This window comes from Falco naumanni, chromosome 1, assembly GCF_017639655.2.
Source record: "Falco naumanni isolate bFalNau1 chromosome 1, bFalNau1.pat, whole genome shotgun sequence".
Classification (NCBI taxonomy): Eukaryota; Metazoa; Chordata; class Aves; order Falconiformes; family Falconidae; genus Falco; species Falco naumanni.
The window spans coordinates 105,447,237-105,461,819 of record NC_054054.1 but is presented as its reverse complement, the minus strand read 5'-3'; the positions used below and the strand labels follow the sequence as shown (position 1 = coordinate 105,461,819).

The window sequence follows — 14,583 nt, the reverse complement described above, 5'->3', positions numbered from 1 at the left end:
CTGTTGGCACAGTGTTCATGTTTAAGGTTCAGCTGGACTAACATCCCTTGGCGATAATGGAGTTTCGCTGGTGTGCCTTGGGGCTGGGGGGTGGGCTAGGTCATATGAAGGCCCTTCTAATACTATTTTTAAGATGAAGACTGGAAATGAGCTTTTTGTTAAACAAAACCGAGTGTTTCTCACTTGCGTGATTCCTAGAGCTGGGGCATTTGGGGACATACTAACCATAATAATTTTGCTGGTGGATATAATCGTACAAATGAGCGATGCTTTTTCTGAGTTCTCATGTTATTTGAAGGTAGGCGCTGCCCTTTTCCCTCTACATGCTGAAATCCAGGACTGGAACCAAAGGCATACCAGTCTGAGGTCTGTGCAAATACAAATCAGCAGCCAGAGCCGGTGGCCAGAGGGGGATGCTGGGCTGGGTATGTGAGCAAGTGTGTGGTCAATGCTCATTACGTTATGTAAGGGTGTTTTTTCCCATGCTCAGCTTCTGCGCAGGATATTATGAAAGTCCCTTATTTACACAGCAAACTGAGAAAAGCTGGTGGATGTTGTCCTAGCTCCAGTGAAAATAATTTAACCCCGAGGAGTCAGTAACGTACTTCTGGCCAAATAGATGCTTTGAGCAAGAGAAAAGAGGCGGTTCTCGGAGTGTGGTTGTTGCACTCATTCATACGATCAGATCAGGTGCCAAAGGATGCTTTGCAAGGCTTTTGGTATCTTCCCTCCTGCAGTCCTTGCAGGGAAGAAACCCAGTGGAAAGTGTGAATATTACTAATAATATTTTTCTAGCTCCTGGGGTAGCTAGTGAGAGGCAGGAACTCTTGCCGGAATGCCTGGGGGTCCAAAGCAGTCTTAATGTGGGCAAGTTTATCTTGTTTGAGCTTTCCTCTTGTGTGTTCAGGTGAGAATTTATTCAGGTCAAAGGCCACATCTGCTCCTGACATAACTCCGCAGATGCCTACAAGTTCTGATTTGAAATTGTGTCCCACAGGTCAGAATTGGAGAATCGATCTGCAGATGTGATGTGTGTCTGTGTATTGTTTTGGCATTTCGTATGAACACACACTCCCACGTAAGGCTTGGATCAGAGGAGATCCCTTACTGGGGACTCTTGTCGCCAAACCTGTGGGAGGATTGTTAGATGCTGAGATTTCCAGTATTGTATTAGAACTTTAAAGGAGGCATTGCTGCTGGGGTTTGAGATGAGCCAGAAGAGCAATGTAACACTAGAACACCGCATTTTTGAATGCTCTCTTGATTTGAATCTGCAGAAGATTATTCATTGTGTGTCTTTCCGAAGGCAGCAGAAGGTAAAAGTGGAAAATTACCTTTTCTTGGCTAGTTTTTGTCCGTGGGGGAACATTTGGTTGGGGTAATTCTCCTGGTCCCACGTTTGCCCTGCGCGGTGTGTGTCTGGGTGGAGTTGTAGATGCGTTTGCAGCTTGTGAAACGAAAGAGAAAGTTCCTGGAATAAATGTTTATTTTCTTTGTGATGATTCACGATGCTGGCAGGCAGTTTCGGACATGTTATTCCAGGTATGAGAGGGGCTGTGCTAGAGGGTGGCTGAGGTTCTGTGGCTCGTGCTCTTCACTTGGTCTGATTATTGAAGGCAACATTTTGTCCTCTGACATTAAGAGTCTGAAGTCGATGCTTCAGCCTCTGCTTCTGTCATGTTCTTTTTTTAAAATGGGCTCTGCATGTTAATGCTAGCAAGGCAGTATTGATCTCTTCAGAAGAAAGCATTAATTTTGCATTTGCCTATCAGTCAGCTGTGCGTAGGTGGTGATAATCCCTGTTAGTCTTTGGACTTGCTTTTCAAATGTCAGTCTCTGCAGTCAGTGCTGTCGCGCTGCTTAGGAGCAGGGTTTTTTTGGAGACAACTTTACCGTTCCCTTTTCTGCACCAATCCTGGGGAATTGCATTTTTCAGCCTCAGTGGGTCAGGCTGTCTTAGATGATCTCCCCTAGCCGTGGGGAGGTCCAGCTTCTTGCCTGTCTCAAGAATATTGTTCCTCAAGGCTCTCTAATTGGTGTGAGTTGGTACTGCTCTTCTGGGGATACCTTTAACCTGCTGAGAGGGGAAAGTACCTGCCTGGTGCCCCTGCAAGTGGCAGCTTTGGTGCTGTCGCTGTGCTTCAGGTGTTCAGTTGTTCTGCTCATTCAAAAAACAAGTAGCTTTTGTTAGGGGAACGTTTAAACTCTTCCTTAAGGCTCCTTGGGAGTAGTGAAGGACTGCTGGCTTAGACCTGGGTTGAGAGCACGCAATAGTCTTGCGGTCTTTAGTTCAAGACTTAAAGGAAGTTATTTTGATTGTGAAATTTCTGGCTCCGATGTTCAGTTAGAGGGCTGCTGGCTTGTACCGATGTCAGGGACTCTCAGCTGTACCTGCTGGGAACAGCACGGTGCTGCTGGTAGGGTCAGGGGTACTAACTCAGTGTTTATCTGCTTTGAAGTCCTCTTTTGGCCCTGCACCTCCTGGGAACTGGGGAGCTACATCCCCGATCTAGATCAGCGATGATTGTACCTAACGAAGGTGATCCACGGCTGCCTGGTTTGGTGTTAACCTATTCCTATTTGGAAGCACGTGGCTTCACCACGCCTTGGGCAGCCTGCTCTTCTGACCAGCCCACCTCTGCCAAAGGTTCCTGGGTAACCCTGGGGAAAGTCCTTCACTCATCTGTGCCCCTCTCCTCATCCTGCAAAACCCCTTCTGTCTGTCTTTTGGTCCTTAGATGACAAAGTTTTACGAAAAGCATCCAACTTTGTGTATCAGGAAGGGACTTGAACAGGTTCTGGAATATCTGTTGTACTTGGACCTTACACGAAGGAGAAGCAGAATGCGATCGGCGCTGCGTAGGGGTAGTTCTGCTTGTGGGGCATCGACACAAGCTTTGTGCAGGGGATTTCTAGTCATAAGGCGCAGGTTCTTGACTGGTTGAATATTTGAAGCAGAAAATAGTCTTGCCACTTGCACACAAATTTGGCTAATGCTTCCCATCATAACTCGATTTTCAGTCATGTGTGGGCAAAGTACCTCATTTTTGTCCTGAACAAATGTGCTTTTATATCTTCCTTTCCCAACCCAGCTGAACAGAGGCTTCAAAAAAGAAAATCCTTAGAAATCTTAGCTTTGGCCATGTATTACTGTGCAGGATGCTGGCAAGAAATTCTATAGCATTAGGATGTGGTTTTACATAATCTACTGACAGAGGTAACTTTTGGGGAAACACTGGCTTTTAGGTTATCTGCTGTTGCTTTGCAACCATAAGTATTTCTTTTTTAGTTGTGGTGATGGCTGTTGCAGGTGGGAAATCACTTTTTGAGAAAGCAAAGGCAGGTGTTTTCTTGACTCTAAGTTTAAGAGCAATACACTACCTTGGAAATGTTATGACTTGTAACTGGCCTGTATTTCACAGGCAAACATCACATTAGATCAGCATGATCAGTCCTGTAGCTCTCTGTGTGCCAATTTTACCTTCAGGGAATGGCTGTCCTTTTTAATGATTCATTAGCTTTAACAAACTGCATCCCATGATTGCAGCTGGCTGGGTTGGGGGAGGGTGAGAATTGCATTGTAGCTGGGGGGGGTAGGGAAAACTGGAGTGCCAGGGAGGAGATGGTGTGGGGTGAGTGGGGGGCTGCCACCGTGGGGCTCATGGGGCAGCTCCAGCCCGTGGTCAGCCCTGCACTGCTGTGATGTTTGAAGGCAGTTCAGCTGCACTCTGGGCATCAGTAGAAACATGTAGCTTTAGGGATGAGTAGCTGAGCAGGACCTCTAGCTAGGGGTTACAGGTGATGCCCCTCATCCTTCAGGCCCCCAGACTCAGGGCTGCTCCCAGGGGTCTGGTGAGCAGGAGGTCTTTGCACCACAGCAGGCTTGTGCCTGAGAAGCCCTAAAGCCAAGGCAGAGAGGAAAGTCCTGTTCACACAGCAGCGCAGAGGGTCACGGGCAAGACTTGTGCCCATATTTCCCTGCTTTAATTTGCTGCCTGGGCTCCTCCCCCTGAAAGCCTCTGGATCTTCTCCTTGTGCTGACTCCAACCCCATTGCCTCTCAGATGTTTCATGTCCTCTGAATCAAGGGCTTGGGTTTTGCTTTATTTTATCTTTTTAAATTTTCTTTGAAAAGTTAAAGTTTTTTTTTAATGAATGTATTTCCCCATTGTTTCCTTCCTGCATGTTGATCTCGTACCCACTGTAGGCATGACGGCTATTCTGATGTCAGCCGCTGGACTCCCCGTGCACCTCACCTGTGTGCCGCAAGCTGCCAGCACCCATAAAGGCACTAAAAAACACAGCTCAGTTAAGGAGGGGAGGAAAGTGTCCAAGAAAGGTAGTTCCTGCTCAAACTCTGATATTTGCTTCCATCTCCTTCTCTTTATCTCTCTGCACTTGTTCTGCCTCCCTCCTTTCCCTTTGTCTCTCCCCCTACCCTCCTGGCTCTTTTGATTTGACTAATGATGTGTGTCCCACCAAGGGCAGAAGCAGGACGCGTCTCCTCCGGCCTGCATGGTCTCTGACAGGTGGTCAAATAAGAAGATAAAGTAGACCCGGTCCTGTGGTAGCTCTCCTTGTTTCCATCCATCATTAAAGCTGGAGGAGCCCAGTTGTTCTCTGTGCGTGTCAGACTCCTGCAGCCTCCCCTGTGGTCCCGCTACACCCTCTGGGGAGCCCTGGGCATCCACATACCAGGACCTTCTCTGACTCATTGGTGGGACAAGTCTGGGAGCTGAGGGACCGTCAAGCGTTTAATCCGTACGTGCTCTTAAGAGAAGGTTTGCTTGTGAGCTGTGCTTGTCACAGTTGAGTCATGGGATGAGAAGGATCTTCCAGACAAGCAGGTCCCTGAGTCATACAGGGCTTTCGAGGTCAAATCGCAGAGGATTTGTTCTCCCCGCTTCTGTCTGGGGTGGGAGTGGCGTGGAGCTCTCTCAGGTGGACATGCCCTGGCAGGAAGGGCCAGGTTACCCCAGCTCTGCTGCTGAGCTGAGCCACCTCCAGGGTAGGGCCTTCATTTCATTTCATTTCTCCTCTTCATATCTCACTGGCGTCCCTCACCCTCGCAGAGTCAGTGGGCTCCCGGTTTAGAGCCTGGGTCCCATCTGCTTGTAGCAGCCCTGGGACTCTGCGGGGGTAGGTGTGGATCCAGCCTGGTGTAGCCGTAGAGGTGGTTTGCCAACCCTGGCACAGGTGTCCTAGGGTGGTCAACCACCACCAAACCCAAGGTGCTTCCCCCTTCAGATAAGCAAAGGGTGGACTAGAGGTGGGGGTGTATTCAACATCGAGATGCTTGCGTTTAAGAAAGAGGGAAGATCCCTGAGGTGGAGGGAAAGAGGCACCTGGCTGTCTGGGGAGTTTGTTGGTGCCAGTCTCTCTCCTTGGAGTCTGTGCTTGATGGGAAAATGAGGTCCAAACCCATCCGAAGGAGGCAGGAAGAGTGGTAGAAGGAAAATAGAAATTAAAAGTGGAGGGAGGTGTCTTGCGGAAACACATTATGGAGGGCGCTGGGAGGAGGAGATGCAAGTGGAGAGAGGGAGGGAGAGAGCACATGTGGAGTAGGATGTGTGATAGAGGGGGAGGAGAAAGCAGGGGCGGCAGGAGAAGCAGCGAAGAACAGGAGGAGCAAAGGAAAATGGGAGGTGAAGGAGAGGAGCTGAGCGGAGGTGGATGGTGGAGGGGCTGGATGAGGATCTCGCTCGGCAGAGCCAGCTGGCAAGGCAGCAGGGTAGTGCGGCTCCTGGCGCTTCGCTCCCGGCACGGGCAGCATCCGTGCAGCCCTCCGCAGGCAGGGATGAGGGCTGGGCCGTGGGGATGCCCTGCAAACAGTGCCGAAACTGAGCCGGGCGGAGGCCAGGCCCTTCTAAAGAGGCATTGCCTTGCCCCTGTGGCTGCTGGAGCCTGAAAAACAGAGGTGTTGGTCACTGGCTGCTGGTTAATGGCATGAAATTAGCTGTATTAGGGCAAGATATGGCCACAAACACACAGCCCTGCTCCTCTGCAGTCCCCCTACCCCGCAGTGTGGCTTCTCCTCCATGGGGTCTGTCAGTACCGGGCTCTGCACCGCTCACAGCATCCAACCCCTCCCTGGCGCGGAGGAGATGTGGGTGCAAGCAACCCGGGTGCTTGCAAGGGTGTGATGTTAATAGGAGGGTATGTCTTGCGACTTCTGAGCAGGGTGGGCAGGGCAGTGATGCTGAGCATCAAACAGGGCAGGTGGGGAGGATGGGGCATGGGCTGGGGCGTGAGAGTAACACACACCGCATTAGGTACCTGCCAGGGGAGCAGAGGGGTGGGTGTAGCTGTGCCAGGTGCTGTGCACCCTGTCAGCAATGCCTCTTCCTCCGTGAGATGCTGGTTCCTCGGTGCTTGCTGCAGCACCTGGGGGCTCACACGTGTCGCCAGCCGGGGCTGCGGAGCTGCATGCACCTTGGCCACGGGCTGGGTGTGCTGGGGCAGCACTGGCACCAGCCTCGGCCCTGGGGGTGTCCAGGCAGCTGGCTCAGCCCCAGGGCTGTGCCCTCCCCCAGTCCCAGGGCCAGGCTGCCACCTCCCTGCCAGCGCACCAATGCCACCTGCTGGGGCCAGGACGCCTCCGCTCTAAGGGAGCGGGGAGGGGACACCAGCAGGAGCATGGGACACTGTCTAGGGAAGGGGCACAGGCAGCTCCTTCTTCCATCTGGCATGGCAGGATTTGTCCCGGCCATCCTCATCTGGCTCAGGATGTGCCAGCACTGCCCTTGTCCCTGCTGGCCCATGAGGAGTGCCTTTCTACATTTTACGTTGCTGAAATCCCCCCCTCTCGTTTCAGAATGCTGGATCCCCTTTGCTGGGGGCAGGGATGCCAGTCCTGCAGAGTGCGTGACGCCCGGCATGAAGAGGGTGCTCAGTCCCTCCTAGGAACAAGCTGTGTTCGTAATAACACCCCTCCAGGCTTGCAAACATTGTTCCGCAGCGAAAGTACTGAGCCTGGCTCTTGGCCAGACTCTTCTCTTTCCCTTTACAGACCCTGAAGCTGCCAACAGGCAGAGATGGGCCCCACTTTGTGCCCTGAATTTCTGCATCGCGTGCCCTTTCCCCTCCCACATCCCTCTAGGATTTTCCATCGTGGAGAGCTCTAGTGGGAGCTGTGCATCCAGCAGCAGGCCCATCAGTGTGCTGACTACATCAGCTGGTGCCAAAACAGGGGGTGGTGGGTGCAGCGTACCCCGGCTGAGCCCCTTCTTGCTCCCTCCTGCTGCTGCAAACCCTGGTCCCACATGGGTTGAGGCAGCATTGATGGGAATTGCAGCCAGCGTGGTGAATAGCTGGGTTATGTTAAACAAAGGCGCTAATTAGTCAGGATTCGTTAACGTTGTTGCCGTTCTGGCAGCCGTGTCTCTGGCGCAGATGAGTGCTGCGCTGTGGGTGCTGCAGGTCTCGGGGAAGCCGTCGTCTCTGGGCAGACACTGCCCTGCCAGTGCTGGCACACAGCCTGGCAGCGTCTGCCATCCTGATGGATCAGCGCTGCCATCCTGATGGATCAGCGCTGCCTTCCCGCCGGCTGGCACGGTGCTGTGCTTCCCCGGGCTGGCGCAGCCACTGACGGCGCTTGGGGCCGGCTGTCCAGGAGGGAGGCGAGCAGCTTGTCTGGCTCTCCAAGTACTGTGTGCTGCTTGGGCACGGAGCCGGCCATCCCGGGGCTCCCCTGCCTGCCCAGGGCCGTTGGGACCAAAGGGAGAAGACGTTGGTGTGGGTCGGGTGTGCTGATGGCTTGGAGGTTTCCCTGCGCATCCTCCCTGGGGTGGGCAGTCGCACGCGGAGTGCTGCGGTACGGAGGGAGAGGAGAGGGGCACGCTCGTCCTTCCCTGCCCAGCAGGACAGGATCTGGCTAGGTGAGGGGAGTAATTCCAGCTGACTCGGATCCCCAGATGTCTGTCCATCTGCAGATCATGCCAGTGCCTGTGGGATGGGGGGGACTGGGGGAGTCCCTCGGAGTCGGGGCAGCTCACTGGTCCCAGGGGGGTCCGTCTGCTGAAGGAGACAGGCTACAGTAACAGGAATGCTCTGTGTCACGGCCAGAGCAGCCTGGTCGCTTAGTTATCCTGCTGAAATGCTAAATGTGGAGAAACCTATTTTTAACACCAAATTTCCTCTCGCCTTCCTGATCTCTGGACAGCCCTGTTGGGGGCTGAGGCCAGTAGGTCCAGCCTTTACAAGTCCAGGGCTGGGGGGGGGGGGCGCAGAGGTGATGAGATTTGGGTGACTGTCCGTGATGATAACTAGAAACAACCTGTGTCTGGCCTGCATGGGGTATCGAAAAGAGAGTCTGCTGCTAACCATATGGCTCCTTTTGGGATACAGAAGGAGGCATGTTACTGTTGCAACCATTTGGTTGCCGAGCAAGGATTCAAAACACATCTGTTAAATGTTGCCCACGGAAAGCCCTTGCTTCAGCAAGCAACTTATTATCTACAGGGAGGAAGGGGAAGCATTAAAAAAAAAAAAAAAAGTTATTCCTTTCTTTGTAAATGAAAGAATGGTAAACATTCCTTCACGTCCCAGATAAATCAATAGCACAGCATTAGGACAGCTGGTGATAAACAGCATCGGTCGATTCTGCTATTGCATTTTCAATCTGCTATTGAATCCAGAATACTCTGGGGACTGAACGGGCTTTGATGATCCCAAGGGATGCTAGAACAAAGATTTGGAGGCAAACACTTCTGGAGCAAATGGTCCAGTAAGGAAGCAATTCATGCACTGAAGCATATGTGGCGGGTGCTGTGCCTCCCAGCCTTCTAGCTCCCCGGTGTGCCGCTGGGATGTGACCTGCCAGATGTGCTGGTCTGCCAAAGGAAGAGCCTCTCTTCTGAGGCAAGGGAAGCTGTGTGGGTTTTGCTGCCCTTGTTGAAACCAGGTTCTTGGCATCAGAAGGCTTCTTTGGAACTAGACGTTCAAATACTTGCAGTTGGGGACAGATTTTTCTAAAGCATCTGGGCTCCCCAGCCCTTTGTCTCTCTCTCCAGGCAACCTTGGTGGATCTAAATGCATCAGAGCATTATCCCAGCAAAGTGACAGGAACAGATCAGAGATACCACAATGCAAACCCATCGGGCATGGGTTTCCTAAGGACGGCTAAGGGCTACATCCCCCTCTTCTGCCTCTCTGGTTACCCCCAGCTCCATCCTAATGCCAGCTGGTGAGGTGGTGTAATGCTGTTTGCTTTGCCTGAAATCCCTGCTGTACCCCGCAGACTCTGCAAGAGCTTTCTTCTCACTCACTCACCCGGCTCTGCAGCAGGATTTTTGTCTCTTTTCATTGGTTTTATCTGAATGAGCCTGGCCAGTTCCTGAGCAAGTCATTCCTTCATTTCTCATGAGCTGCTACAGAGGAAGGAAAGTCAACAGCAGGAGAAATGTGCAGCAGGGGCTGCAGTAAAGGAGCATCCTCCGCCATCCTGAACACGAGGTGAATTGCTCTAAAGCTGGTCAGATCTGCTGTGCAGGTGGGAGCAGGTGAGCTGGGGCGTTCTGCCAAGTACTGGGCAGGCGTTGCTGCTGGTGTAACACACCCTTTGCTCACTTCCATCGCTGTCTTCACCGCCTTGTTTGTGCATCTTTTTGGCATTGCTTTTTCCAGCCTGTAGCCAGAGGAGACAAGAAGGTCACTTCAGAAGGAGCCACCTGGAGAAAACACGGTTCAGGTGGACAAGGGCTTGGTGGTCAGTCTGGCAGGCAGCACGGGATCCTCAGGAATGAGAGCATAGTGGTCATCGTGATACGGTGCTCATGGAAGCAGATGGAGTTACAGTGGGTAGCATCTAGCCCTGCTTACACAGTCCTTTCCAAAACCTGCAGAGCAGAAGAAGCTGAAGCCTGCATCTCCCACGTGACCATGAAGGTCTCTTGCAGTTGCAAACCAGAGCAAGGTTCCAGCAGCCACATGTGGGAAGTGTCACCCTGTGTTTTCCAGCCAGGAGCAGGGACATCACAGAACAGTCGGCTGGGAGGACTACAGGCGCATAAGCGCCGAGCTGAGCTCTGACGGGAGCTCAGACAGTTCAGAGCGATTGCATCCCCTGGCTGGCAGCTCTTGATCTGCTGTGTGCCAGCAAGGTTCCAGCAAAGAGGATTCCTGGGCCCATATCTCTCCTTTGGAAAAGACTGGACAAGGAGCTGCATCCCCTGTGAGATCTGGTGATGAGGCCCTGAAGCAGCTCCTGGCACTGCTGAGCTCTTGGCCTGTGAGCTGGAAGGCTGAGGCTTGCCCAGAATCCTGTTTGTTGCCTGCTTTCCTTGTGACAGTTCTTGGAAATGCTTTTCCAGGGGATTTTGGCATGTCCCTGAAGTGGAAAACACCTGCTTCCGTGTTGCTCTTCGGCTTAATGCTTATTTTATCCTATTACCACCTTCCTGGCTAAGGGTCTCCAGAGGGTGATCCGCACAGGTCTGCGCTGCCTGAGATGTCAGGCATCACTCCTCCTGCCGGGCACTTGGAGGGAGCATCCCTTCACCTCCTGGGCTCCTTTTCTTGCTCTGTGTGCTCAGTCATCCCTTCCTCCTGCTACTTCTGCCATAAATCATGGGTTTTGAGATGGTCAGGAATCCCCTTCCGAAAATAACTCATCTTAATGACTGTGTTTTCGTTCAGGAGAGTCCAGCTCCCAGTTCATCAGTCTTCCTTAGCTAAATGATTTTTCCACCCACGTTAGTGCTCTGCCTTGCTCTCCTCTGTCGCCCTGACCTAGCTTGTCTGCAGTGAAAAGGCATCTTTTCCCTGGTTGCATCTCACCCAGCTGTCTGTGCTGCAGGGTGACCTTGTGCTGTCTGTCGAGGTGCTGCCATAGCCCTAGCCACTTGCAGAGCTGGCATTCAAGGGAACGAGGGGCCCCTACGTGATGGGGGGGGGGTGTGCCATCCGCGTCCTTGCCTCTTTAATGACACCTGTAGCATGTGAGCAGTCCTTCCCTCCTGCTTCACCGTGTTTGCCTCTGTCATGACAAGTGGTTATCCAGAAAATAGCACCCACCCCTTTGTGCTGGTGACAGATGTTGCTTTCTTGGGGTGGCAGAGCAGCGCAGTGCTGGCTTCAGTGTGGCTGTCCCTTGTTGCACAGCTTTTTCAATCGCGGAGGCAATGCTTGTGAACCCTCCATCTTCCTTGAAAACACCAAAGTGGATGGGGAGAGCTGAAGATGCGTGCCATGCAGGTACACCCACAGCTCTGGTGCCTGGCTGTTGCACGTGGCAATGCAGTTTGGAGAAGCAGTGCTGTCTGTGCTAAAGCACAGGCGGTGTCCTACAGTGGCTTAGAAACAAGCTCGACAGCCAAGCAGCTTGGGGCAGTGCTGGAGTACAGCTCCCTCGTGGGGCCATGGGGTGTCAGGCACAGATGCTTGTGGCCTGTCTGGCTGCTGGTAGCATTTTCTTTGCTGCCCGCTCTCCATCCCGGCTAGGATGGAGAACAGAGAAGGAAGAGCTGCACCTTTGCTAGCCTGTTCAGCACAGCATTGCTTTCCTGCAGTCTCCCCCAGAAGCAGATTCAGGAAGGAAGGGTAAAGTGACAGGTCTGTCTTTTGCCTCCTGCCAGGTGGAGTCATGATGTCACTTGTGTAAATGTTTCCTTTCCTAGGCTGGTGGAAGAGCCTGGCAGCCTCTGTGACGGGCCTGACGACCGGTAAGGAGCTCATCTCCTCTCGGCCAGGGCTGGGTGCCACGTGGAGGCATGCGATGCTCACTGGCTTAAGCCAAGCCTCACTGGGCAGCTCCAAAAGGATGGGCTAGGAGCTGAGGTGACTGCTGATACTCTCAGCAATAACTTGCTCCTGGTGTTGTGTTATGCCTGTGGCTTAATCCTGTAACGCCTCTGAGGGCACCAGGATGCTGGTGCTGGTGGGCTGCTCGGGTGCCCATGCCTGGGTGGATGGGAACCAGGGACTATATTTAGGAAAAAGCGAAGGTACCGGTGTCACGTGCTGCAAACAGGCAGTTCTACTGTTGGAAAGCTAATTTTTTTTTCTATACCCTATGACTTGCACTGTGTCTTGCTGGCTATGGGTATGTGGAAGCTCGAGAGAAAGGCCACTGGTTTGTGTTAAAGATGTGAGGCTTGTTCTGCCACACTTGGAACAGGACCTGAAGCTTAGTGTATTGCTGCGTATCCCTGTCAGGTGCCAGCTGGGGCAAAGTGGGAATGCCTTTTCCCCTTTAACCATGCAGATGATGTAATCCTCTGTCCCACTGAGACCGTAGCATCCTTGGGTTGAGTTTGACGCCAACTGGCCTCTGGTGTGCACAAGGAAAGTCCAGCTGGGACCTGGCTGGCATCGCTTGGGGTACGGGGGGAGAACTGGAGCACAACAGCTACAGGCAGAGCCCTGGGTGTACGGCCCAGGGCACCAACATCTGCCAGTGGGTTCTCCCATGGGTGGCACTCACAGTCCTAGTGGTAGCCCTTTCTGATAGCAAAGCCTTTGCAGGGCTTGTAGGGACCAGCTGGAGCAGCCTCTTCTCCCCCTCTAACCCCAACCTTCCTCCTTGGCATCCTGGCCAGTGACTTGCTTGTGTCCCTTCTCTCTAGCTCACCCTGCACGTGCCTGTCGTATCCCATGGCGTGTCTGATTTCTTCTCTCTTTTTCTCATCTCTCTCCTTGTGCAGCAACACCAACCGAGCCAGAAGCAGTGGTGAGGAAGTACCTGGAAGAGCTGAAGGGTGCTCCTGCCGATGAGGTGAGGACGACGAAGCAACTCCAGCTTGCCCAGTGGCCCATTCAGCAGAGTGCTGTGAAAACCACAGCAATGCCTGAGGACCATCCTTCCTTGGGTATCCTGCATGGTAGATCCTGCTGCTTGCAGTGGCACCGTTGGTGCTAGAGGGAGAGGCCTCAGCACTGCCCGAAGCCCACACGTGGTAACTGGTGACTTGTCCTTGTCAGAGGACGGAGAGTGTGACAGGGAAAACTTGATGGGGGTTGAATAGCTAAACTGGTCAATGCTTCCCCGTTTCCCTTGGAGCTGGCTGCAGGGCCTGGGGTGGAGGGGGGAGTCTGGCTTTGGCCTCCTCCCAGTGCTCACAGAGGTCAAAACTACGGAGATCAAAACCCTTCACGGGAGCTGCTCTGTAGAGGAGCAAGACGCAACCATACTCAGTTCCCACTCATCCCCTCTGACTGATGGCAGCTCTCTTCTGTGCTGTCCAGGAGGTGGTGGAGTGATACCAGCCAGATAAGGCAACCTGTCTCTGTGTCCTTAAACCTCAAAGGGATGGATTAAAGTTGAAGGCAAATCTTCCTGAAGCATCTCCTTGATCGTTTCCTTGGTGGGTCAGTCCTTATGATCAGCCTGTGCTCGCCCTACATGGTGGTTTTCTCCTTGCTGTCTTGGACTGCAGGACTGTATCATCTGCATGGAGAAGCTGTCCTCCCCCTCAGGTTACAGCGACACGTGCGAGTGCAGCACCATCAAGCCAGAGGCAGTCGGTCGTCTGACAAACTGCCAGCACTCCTTCCACATGCTCTGCATGCTGGCCATGTACTCCAACGGGAACAAGGTACCGAGCTGGCCCATTGCCACCAGATCCCCCGTGCCCAGGTGACTCGGCTGCGGAGCTCTGATGCCTGCTTCTCTCTCCTCACAGGATGGAAGTTTGCAGTGTCCCTCTTGTAAAACCATCTACGGAGAGAAAACCGGTACGCAGCCCAAAGGGAAGATGGAGGTCTCCACTTTCCCCCAGTCTCTCCCTGGCCACAGGGACTGCGGGACAATCCAGATTGTGTATCACATCAGCAGAGGCATTCAGGTGAGTGCCCAGCACGCTCGCAGGAACGGCTGCTGACGTGGTACGAGCTGTGAGAGCCTCCCAGAAAAGTGTTGGGATCCAGTACAGTAGCTGCTGGCAGCCCATCGCTGAGCAGCCTGAGGTGCCTGGAGCCAGAAGCTGCACTGACTGGTCCTCAATGTGCAGGTGACTTGGGTCCCCTCCGTGAGAGATCTTTTCTCGCTTTGAGTGGCTCCAGGGGCTACAACAGCCTTTCACCTGCAGTAAAGGCTCGTGTCTGTGTGAAGCAGGGAGGAGGCTTGGCCCATGCTCACAAGGTGGGAGAGATCCCGACATCTGGTTTCACAGCCCTTGCCTGAGGTGTCGGTGGTTGCAGTGAGCTTGCAGAGGTTTGGGCTGGGTGATCTTTTTAGGGTGTCATCAGACCACATGGAAAAAGCTGTGGTTTGGGGCTGTCTCCCATCAATAAATAATTTGGTGGGATTTTTAAGTAATCTGAAGAGCTGACTTTTTGTATCCCAGCGTGAAGCCACTCTCTGGGGACCCGTAATACTCACATGTCCCGTAACAAGTCAGGTACCTCATTATCAGCAATCCCTTGCTCCTTTTACATGGAGAGCTGGTTTGCCATGGGCCTACGTCAAATCCCGCTGCTGAGAGATTGTCCAACTCCTGTGAAGATGGACACATCCATGCCAAATACATCTTATCTGTTGCAGGGTCCTGAGCACCCCAACCCTGGGATGCCGTACACAGCAAGAGGCTTTCCTCGCTATTGTTATCTCCCAGACAACGAGAAGGGCAGGAAGGTAAGGTACCAGACC

General features: G+C 53.1%; 2 protein-coding genes across 5 annotated transcripts in view; both read left to right on the top strand.

Annotated features, from left to right (window-relative positions):
- Positions 1 to 14,583, top strand: part of DTX2 (deltex E3 ubiquitin ligase 2) — a 39,360-nt gene that overhangs the window by 23,806 nt on the left and 971 nt on the right. The window contains exons 5-10 of one of the 4 annotated variants that reach the window (XM_040614311.1): positions 4,207 to 4,338; positions 11,615 to 11,659; positions 12,641 to 12,711; positions 13,373 to 13,531; positions 13,619 to 13,780; positions 14,479 to 14,568. In XM_040614311.1, the coding sequence (XP_040470245.1) occupies positions 4,207 to 4,338; positions 11,615 to 11,659; positions 12,641 to 12,711; positions 13,373 to 13,531; positions 13,619 to 13,780; positions 14,479 to 14,568 (659 nt within the window). The remainder of the gene's footprint in view (positions 1 to 4,206; positions 4,339 to 11,614; positions 11,660 to 12,640; positions 12,712 to 13,372; positions 13,532 to 13,618; positions 13,781 to 14,478; positions 14,569 to 14,583) is intronic. The other 3 variants (XM_040614327.1, XM_040614318.1, XM_040614334.1) reach the window with 3 other exon arrangements.
- On the top strand, positions 4,768 to 10,146 carry LOC121097393. The gene is made up of 2 exons (XM_040614346.1): positions 4,768 to 9,499; positions 9,624 to 10,146. Exon 1 carries the CDS (start codon positions 5,946 to 5,948, stop codon positions 6,900 to 6,902), a length of 957 nt encoding a protein of 318 aa, XP_040470280.1. The 5' UTR covers positions 4,768 to 5,945; the 3' UTR covers positions 6,903 to 9,499; positions 9,624 to 10,146.

Excerpts from the sequence above, each read along its gene's own strand:
- LOC121097393 (XM_040614346.1), top strand. The coding sequence starts at position 5,946 with ATGAAATTAGCTGTATTAGGGCAAGATATGGCCACAAACACACAGCCC.